Below are 10,003 nucleotides of genomic sequence, written 5' to 3' on the forward strand. Positions count from 1 at the left end.
TTCAAATATGAAAAAAATAGTAGTAAAATAGAAGCATCAGATGATGTTATTTTGGATTTGCCTTTTTTTTCCTAAGATTTGGTTCTCGAAAATCTGTAGCCAGCTTTCACAGAGCTTTCCAAAAAAAAATATAACCCATGGAAATGAAAAACTTGTGCACTAATAATTACTGCTATCGTAGAAAGATTCTGTGGAGAGCTTTTGAGTTTTCACATATAAAGATTATACCAATACTTGTAAATCCCAGCAAAATGCTAATTTCAGAATCTGAATTCTAAGACACTATTGATTTATATAGACATTATGAACCTAATCCTTTAAACTGGCTTTGTACATTAAGCAYATTTTTGTAACTGTAGATTTAATAGTTCCATTTACAGAAGCTCTGCTTCAACACAAGGCTGATGTTGACCTTGCACAAAACAGGATATAATTCTTTTTAGCTCTTAGCAATAAACAAGGAGACAAAATCCTGTTGCATGGGGTTTTCTTTCTGGTTTGTTCTTTTTTTTTTCCCCCTGAAGTACCATACAACTCTTTAGTTTGTTACTAAAACCCCCAAACAGTTTAGAGAGAGCAAGCATTTCACTAGGCTTCAGTGTAATTCCTATGTTTRGAGCTATGGGCAAACCCCTTGCATTTTTTGAAGACAAGTTTTGGGAAAATAATAAAAAAAATTAAACTTCAATATTAGATTGAAAAGGAGCTGTATCTTTTCTTCCAATAATCGGATATGTGGTTTGAAATAGTGAGAATTTATCCCAAACTAGTCAGATAGCTTTACAGAATCTCACCAGAGAAGCAAAAACAATTTTCTGTACAAGATGCTTGGCTCCAGCAGTAGTGCAAGGGCCACTGCCCCAAAGGGCCCTCCAGAGCAAGCAGTTTGTGCCCACACAGGCTCTACAGAACACTAAAAAACCCCAAGTTCCCCATAACACCAGGCAATAAAAGTATTCATAACAATTYCATCCATCAGTGATAAGCATTAAGAATTTGAGAACAAGTGCCAGCTACTACAGAGCATCCTGACTTTTTAAAAAAAAAAAATCTCCCAGCTCAGCAAGTCCTGCAGTGGAACTGCCACCTCAAAGCCTCCATCCCATTTGGGTGACCCTTCAGTGGCCCCAGAGTTCTGGACACTTTCTGGGGACAGAAGGGACCCCAGGCAGGGCCAGGACAGAGTGCAGCTGCCAAATGCTCAGCTGAGGAGCTGCAGTGCAAGGAGAGCAGGAGGAGCCTCCCAAAAACCCGACTGCTGCAGCCTTTGGTCACTGCAGCCACGGAGAATGTTTGATTTTGGCTGCTGAAGGCTCAGCACTAAAACCCAYCAGTGGAGATCCCGCTACATTTTTACCTGAGAAACAGAGGAGGAACTCAGAGGCAGCTCTGAATCACTTCCCAATGCAGCTTGTCTCTAAAAACCTACCCACAGGTATTTKAGCATCATTAAAATAGGACAATCATATTTCCCCCCCCAAATATCTTTATAAAGAATATATAAGTGCACAATTAGAAAAATCCCTCCTTAGATACAGTTAAAAACATATTCTGCCCTTGATATCATTTTGGAAAAAATCCTATGCTCTGTTTTATTTTAATTTTTTTTTTCTTTTTAGCAGTGATAAGTACCTACACACCATTGTATCAGCAGAGTGTAGATATGTGGTATATCCTACTCACAGCTGGAACAGCTGGRTCCACCAGCTTTACACTCAGATAAGGTTTTCAGCAACCTGACTGGGGCTATGTGTTGCTTTTTCATGGTTACAAAAAAGATTCTGATAATGTAGACCAGCTCATCTCTGAATTTATTAACATAACATTTTATTATTTTTTTTTTCCTTTCATGTTCMAATCAGAACTGCAAATGGAATCCACAGCTGTACTCTTTCGACAGAACTGTATTTTCTTACCCATATAAAACCCAACCTGGAAATCCCCAACTCTTTGCATGTGACTTGACAGCTTAAACAAAAAGGGGGGAAAAAAAAAAAAAAAAAGAAAAAACATAAGAAAATAAGATATATACCCTACTGCTGAACACTGTTTACAGATCTTGGTAGTTGGGGTAATAAGATACAGTTTGTGGATTTTTTAAGCAACAGCTTTAAAGTTACACATTTTTACACCATCTCATTTAATCAATACCAGCATTCCTTTATGATCATTGCCAATTTGGATGCTAAACCCTTTCCAAAGCAGATCCATTTCATTGTAATAAAACAATTCATTAATTCTTTGGCATCAGAAGAATCATACAGCTGCGATTGCTCCGTTGTGTCGAGAACGAGACCTTTCCAAAGTTACTCGTTTGTTATCTGTAACAAAAAGAGAGGAAAAAAAAACAAATCACCATAAGATTTGAAACACGGATAATGCAATGTCAAGAGGTTTTCAAACAGCCCTGAAAATCATTTCCAATGAGATGTAAATAAGTAAGTAGGAGACTGGATCAGAGAAGTTTCACACTGCAGCTGCCAGACTGAGTTCAAGAGTTCTGCAATCAGCAATAAATTACTTTCTTGATCAGAAAAGCTGGGTGATAAAAGCATTAGGAGAATCCTGAAACACCGTCCCCTTGGAAACAGCACACAATAAATAAAATCCTGGCTAAAAATCTTCCCAATTTTATGAATAATTTATGCACAGAATCTCTAGAAAAATACTTTTCAAGTGTCATGAGGATGCACTGACCAGTGCAGTGTGAAAAGCCAGCAGATGCTACAAGTCTGAAARCCCAAAGAGTGCTCACCGTAATTTGGTACAGAGTTAAAAATAGAACTTAAATCAGCCACTTCCTCAGCACTTCCTGATTGTGCAATGTGAACAACTTTCAGTATAAAATATTACACAGTAATTATTGCAATGAATAATAAATACGTCTCTATCCCAGGAAAACAATCACCAAGGAGCAGCAGCCCCACTCCTAAATGCCTTTGCAATCAAATTTTAAAGCCATGAACACACACACAAAGGGGCAGAAGATTAACTCTCACTTAGTGTCCTGCAGGTTTGGATCTTTCTTTTTGAAAATGAGTTCCTGCAATACAAATTTTTGTTGCTTTTTTTTTGGTGGTTTTTTTTTTTTTTCCTTTTTGTGGCTGTTTCCTTTTGGCCCTGTTGGGTCTTGCCCACTCAGGTGCTGCTCTGCATGGGTTTGGTCCCTGATGCAGCACCAGGATGTCCCAAAACAAGGCTGGGGCTTTCACCCAGGGCTGGRGCATCCCAAAGGAGGCATTTCCAGAGCAGAACCCCTGCCAGGCACAGTGCAGGATTCCTCAGCTCTCCCCAAGGATTCAGCTCCCTCTGATTCCCAGTTYGTGCAGAGGGCACAGGGCACCAACMCCAACAGGTCCAGGGGTACAAAYCCATCCTGGAGGAGGCTCTTGGCTGAATCCAGGGGAAGGATGGAGCCAGGAGTGCTCTGGGAGCTCAGCAGGAGCTGGACCAGGCTGGCTCTGCCCTGGATGCCCATCTGGAGCAGCAGAGGCAGCAGTGGGCACAAACACAGAACCCGACTGGGCAGGAAGGAAAGGAAACCYTTCCAGACTGGGAARGGCACTGGGCAGTGCCCAGGAGGATGTGGGGTCTCCATCCTCAGAGATGTCAATCCTGTCCTGGCCAAAGGGGCTCAAACCTGGGTGAGCTCCAGAGTCCCTTCCAAGCTCAGGATTCTGCAGAACCCAGCAGAGCAATGAAACCACACAGAATCATCTCAGAGCTCTGGCCAAGGAGCAGAGGCTGCTGTGGATGGATTCTGTGCCCATCATTTCCCTGCTGGGGAAATGCCTCCAGTGCTGCGGGAATTAACGGCTCCTTTAGCAAGATTAGCAGTGCTTTTTATAGCRCTGCCTTGCCTCCCTTCCTAATGAATCCAGCCATGCAGAAACTATTCAAATTACCCTAAGTCAATCTGTTTTGCATGGGAATAAATCTCCACACTGGTTGCAGCGTCACTAAGCGCTGGAAATGAAAGCACAAAAGAAGGGAAATCATCAACTCCAAAGTGCTGCAGCTCCTGTAAAACAGGGGCTGCTCAAGAGTCGAGTGATCCYTGCTCTCACTGGGGACGAGCATTACACTATTCCTTGACAAAATTTCAAACCCATCAACCGTTCAGGTTAAAAACAGATTAAGAGGGTTTGAGGTTTTTTTTTAGATTTTCTCTTCTCATTTTTTTCCCCATCATTTTCTGCAAGTAACAGTTCAGCTTCTCTTGCAACTACACAGCTGAGCTGGGACTTCAGGAAAACACAAAAATACAAAATAAAATSGTAAATAAAAGTAATTCCTTTCTTCGGGTAATATCAAAGTATTTCCTTGATACATATGTGTAAGTAAAACAAAATACATCTGTGTTTAGTTAACTTTGTTTAACTTTCTAATTTAAAAAAAATATAATCACATACTAGATGTGAAACTGGCTTTTCAGTATCTTGAGCAAGAATTTTGAAAAAAGTCATTAAATTGACCACTTTCAACATGCACATCCAGGCATCTCCAGCATTTACCTTTTTTATGCAGCAGACAACATTGAATCAACACAAAGAAAGGTTGGTTTATAAACATGACTGACTATTCTGGCACAAAATTAACTCCAACATCAATAAATGCTCAAACTATTTGCTTGTATTATAGGGGGATGGAGAGGGAAAATAACAGACAGCAGCAGTATCCTAAAAGTAGCTAAAATGAAGTAAAAAATGATTGCCCAAAGGCTCAGGTGTACACCTGAAAACATGCAAACATGAGTAGAAAACACAGCAATAATTACTGTGTGTGCCAGGCAGGGCTCCAGGGTAACCCCACCCACAGGGGAGATGATTTTATTCCTCACTTCCATCTCAAAAGTCCATTCCTTTGAAAAGCAGGGCACACCCACACAGCTCCTGCTCCAGACATCACAATCCAGCTCAGAAATGAACACACGACCTTAAAAGAGGCCTCTCAATCTGCTGAATGGATCTTTYCTCAGAGCAGTAAAAGGTGGAACGGTGAAAGATTAAAATGGAAAACAAACCAGATTTTTATACCACAAAATAATCTTCTTCTTTGAGCTAGCTGGATCAAATTAAAATGAAGTAAATACAAAGTTAGATGCTGAGGAATCAAATCAGCAGTTTGTTTTTGGTATAAATAATCCTGGAATGCAATGGTGACCATGCAAACTTTACAGCCCCACTGGATGAAATATATGGACTTTGTCAGAAAAACAATTCCTTGCTCAAGTCTGCTTGCACTCAGCACAGCACCAAGATGGGAATAAACCCTGCAAAATGTATTTCTCCTTTCCTTAATGCTCCTTCATTAGCTCTGTTATTAAAAAAGAAGTCTCAATAGCTGTGACAGATTTATTAACTCAGTAGCTTGTTATCAACACAGAACTCAGTTATATTGGGAGAAAAATAAATGGCACTTTGCAGAACTGCACTACTAAGATTAAGTGACTTTTTCATTTCATTTTCTTCTTATCCACTCTTCCAGGTAGTAACTTTATGCTCTCYTAATTATAAACCCTATTTTTTATGAGCAATCAATGCTAGTAATAATATAGATGTTGTGCAGTCCAATGGACTGGTCATGACACCGAGAGATCTGATAATGGAAAAGCCAGAGTCTATAAAAACATTCCTCAAAGGTACCTGATTGGAATTTGCATTATCATGTAACCAAAAAAAAAAGAGAGAAATCTCTCCTGTCATTATCTCCCAGCCCTTATATTAAAATTATAAACCCATTCCAAACTGCTGCCTTGGTCTTGGCACCTCAGTTGGCTCCTTTTTCCCTCCTGAATCACCTCCCCAAGGTGAAAGAATTGACCTTTCCACAGCTGGCAATAATAATAAAAGCTGTTCAATGCTCAGAGAAAGGAGGGACTGCTTTGAGTTGCCTTGAAAATGATKGTAGCAAGAAGGTAGAACTCTCAGCAATTAATAAAACATTTMAAGTTTCATCTTTTTGAAACGGTTTCGACTATGCAGAAGATGCAGAAATGCAWGCTGGAAGGGAATTTGTATGGCCCGTGCCTTTGGGAATCAATGAAAGCCTTTACATCAAACATTTATTCCTTCATTCATGTAAAATCTTGTTCACCAGGAAATCCTACTGAAACACATCTTGTTTTCATGAGCAACCAAAGGGAAAACACTCGTGCAGTCCCAAACACTGCAGTGAGTGCAACAGCAAACATGGGAAACTGTCACAAGAGCAGGAGGATTTCCTGAAAAAACTGAAATTTTTACAGAAAAAACGAGTAAATGACTCATTTAAGTGAGTTTAACACGGATAAAGTGTCACAGCAGATGATAATTCCAAGGATCAAACACTTCATCTGCAATAATGATGACTTTGGCATTTCTTCTTTCGAAAAAGGTGAAAACCTGARCTGCATTTTCCAAGTATCACTTTCTTTCTGATCAAGATAAGGAAACATTTCCTCTCTAGTGTCATTGATTACGATTGTGACRGGTCAGGTTAAATTCAAATCACTCCAGCCTGGTGTTTTCTCCTTGAGCTACCCAAGCACAGGGAAACSTGAAGCCAATTTATCATTGCTGTAACTGGATATTARCAACTGATTGAAGGAACAACCCAGRAAAAAAATTAACATTATTACTATTATTATTATATATTATAATGTGCCATTATATKTAWATTTATATATWTTTATATGTATATTTATATGCATATTTATATTTATACTTATATTTATACTTATATTAATTTTACATTCCTTTTTATATTTATATATTTTAAATTTTTATTTTCCTTTACYAACTTCATGTACCTTCACAGCTTTAACTTCCCAACAATGAAAGGCAAATCCTTTTGCCAAATGGAATTGAGAGAACCTAAGGCTCTTTCTCTCTGGAGAGAAAATGACTCTCCTGACCTCAGCTCTGTTCAGATTCTGTCCATCTCTGTGAGATTTGATTTCAAATTGATCTTTCAAAATGCATGGCCTATATATAAAAAAAATAAAAAAATATAGCAATATGGTAAAAATCAGTTATGGGAGAATTACAGCCAGAAGAACACCTCAGGAAGGGCTSTGGAACAGCTCTTCTCAAAAAATTGTTATTGCAAAGAGATAAAATGAGCAAATAAAGCCCTTTTCTAACTGGGTTAAAGGAAACTGAACACTTAATATGTTTTCTATTAATCTTTAGGTATTTAAACCACTCTTATTTCACCCTAAACAGGCACCTACACGTGCCTGGTAAAATCTGCACTGGACCATTATAACCATCACACGGGGGCATCTGATATTCCCTTGGATTTGGTATTTTTGTAATCAAGAATGAGAATAGGTCAAGTGATCCAGCATTCCTGTTCTCAGCCTTGTTTTGGTTTTTTTTTTTTGCTAAACAGAATCTGAAATTCTTGACAATCAAACTTCAGTGACAGCTAAAAAGGTTATTTTAGCATCAATTTCAAAGAAAACATTGAGATTTCAAGCAAACCCTGTAGCTGTAAGGTCAAATTCTATAAATCCTGTTTTATTTTGGTTTAGGTCAAGACTTTCATGTGGAAGCTGAGTGATRACCTGGGTTTATAAATGTTATGATCAAGAAAAAGAAACTTGCCCTTAGGCCAAAAAATAGCAGGGTTTTGGGTTTTGCTTTTTGTTTGTGTTTTCTAAAGCCCCCAAAATCAAGATAGCACAGCTGGAACACATTAATTATAAAGGCAGCATTTGAACACATTAATTATAAAGGCAGTTGATTTTATAGTAATTTTAAAAATATGTTCCTGACCTGGTTAGTGGGATGTTTACAAATATATTGATCCATAAGGTGTTGAGGAACAAGAAAAGAAGAAATTTAGAGGAAGAAGAAATTTAGAAGAAATAAGGAGGAAGGAAAAGTGTTCAGGAGCACTGCAGCACTTAAAGGACATCTCTGAAGGCTGAATGGCTCCTCCTCAGGAAAAGAAGCAGAAAACACACAACTCCTGAGTTATCTGCACGAGTCAGAGTCGTGTTCTGCTCTAAAATATGGGCTGTTCAGTCATTCAGGTAACACACAACACCCTCTTTTCCAGCTTTCCAGACTATTCTGGGTGCACAATTTCTCACTGATATGTGGCTGCTTGGGTTCTCCTGAACTGGCTAAATGAATTTGTTAATACCCAAAGCACCGTGCTAAAAAAGCAGRGCTGAAATACACAGAGTTAAGGAATTTAAACCCTGCCACAAAAGAGTTTTACTCAGATTAAAGAGGAACAAAGGCACGTCTAATCTTGCTGGGCACTGGTAATTGTGGCCTTTGAGTTGTCTGAAAATGCAGAACATCAGTAGAAAACCCATTTATTTATGTTCTGCGTGTTAGACACAAAAAAATGCTTCGAAATGGAATAAAGGGGGAAGTTTTAATGCTAAATGGCATGTGGGATGACATTTATCTGCTCARGCACCCAGCTGTGACCACGGTCAATACAGCGTGGCAGCACCTCTCACAACCAAAACTGAGGATATTGGCCATCTCTATCATAATTCCAATAAAGAAATAAATACTGGCCCTATTTAGAGCTGAAGATTAGGATTTGTGGGATGAACATGGATTTGTAAACCCCATTTTCAAGTAATCAATTTAAAGTGAATTCCACCATTGCTTACTCCGGGCTTTAAGATTCCAAAACAACCCAAAAAAAAACAAAGGCAGAATTGGCCCAATAAGCTAAAATTCCTTAAACCTTTAAAGGATCTATTTAATATTTTAATTTGCCTTTGCTTTCTTTGTTAATAGCCCCACTTGGGATCTGCAGGGAAAGCTCTTCCAYGAGAGCTGAGATGGAAAAGCCTGAGCAGGAGACAACACATGCCTGCCTCAGGGGTTACAAGACAAATCAATCTATTTTCCTCCTTCCCTACAAGGGTAATTGGCCTTTAAAATTACAGAGAAAAATGGGCTTTCGTGCCACTACAATGCAGGCACAGACACAGCCATTTCCCATTTCTTTTTCAGGCTGAATTCTCAGCTGAGAAGTAAACTTATAAAGGTGGGGAAATAAAAAGAAGATGAAGAGGAACGATTGCATCAGTTGAAATCCCCTCCAATAACAAGCAGCACTGTGACCAGCATTTCAGGCTGCCATTTACTGAAACCTGCTATGAATAGCTGTCGTTTTCCCTGGCAGTATTTTTTTGTTCTTGATTGTGGTAAAATTTACTTGAATTTTTGTGACAGCCTGTACCGCCAGCATTCGCAGAGATTTATCACAGGATTCAGTTAAACTGAGGAGTCATAATTATTGCTTCATTTCCCATAAAATCTCACAAAGTAATACTGATTTTTACCTCATTCTTATGAAATTGCCTTTTTCAAGGAGCAATCATGGCTATGAATATCCCTACAATCCTTCTGTGCTGCACACATAATCATGTACAAACCCAGTTTCAGCCTCTGAATGCTGTAAAATTGTATACAGCACATTTTAAATTGGCTAATAAATTGTTTCACAGCAGTGAAACTCAGATGATAGTCTTCTTCRTTTTCTGATTGCTATTAAATCTGATTTGCAATACATTAATCACATCATACTTTTAATAAGAGATCATCATGTGAAAATATTTATATATTATGCCAGTGCAAAAAGACAAGCAATCAGCAAAATGACAACTGATATATAAAAACAAGAACAAAGTTGGAAAAAGTCAAAGCAACTTAAGTTTTTTTAAAACCAGGACTAATATTCCCTGGAAGCAGCACTGGAAGCACTAAAGCTTTGATGTGAACTTGCTCTCTGGGAGTGTGTGTACAGGTGTAAAGCAATTATTAGATTTGATATCTGAATGAACTCAGGTTCCCATTAGAGCCTCAATGCTTCAGTGACCCTATTATTTTCCTTCCACTGCTCCCAGACCCGATCAACTTAATTATTCTGACTAGTGAAACATTTAGGACATGAATGTATGGTTTGTTTTAAGCAAAATGAGACAAATGAAAGTACTTCATAAAACAACTCAAAAAAAAAAAAAGGAAAAAAAAAAAAAAAAAAA

At 38.4% G+C, this 10,003-nt stretch overlaps 1 protein-coding gene across 1 annotated transcript in view; it reads right to left on the minus strand.

Annotated features, from left to right (window-relative positions):
• Window positions 1-1,041: 1,041 nt before the first annotated feature.
• The window catches only part of LOC130583992 (protein diaphanous homolog 2-like), a gene marked incomplete at its 5' end in the record, with an annotated part of 115,118 nt that continues 106,156 nt past the window's right edge, over window positions 1,042-10,003 (minus strand). The window contains one exon of the mRNA XM_057383715.1: window positions 1,042-2,321. Coding sequence (XP_057239698.1) covers window positions 2,257-2,321 — 65 coding nt within the window. The remainder of the gene's footprint in view (window positions 2,322-10,003) is intronic.

This window comes from Malurus melanocephalus, unplaced genomic scaffold (assembly GCF_030028575.1).
Source record: "Malurus melanocephalus ecotype Western Australia unplaced genomic scaffold, MMel_1.1 scaffold_656, whole genome shotgun sequence".
Lineage (NCBI taxonomy): Eukaryota > Metazoa > Chordata > Aves > Passeriformes > Maluridae > Malurus > Malurus melanocephalus.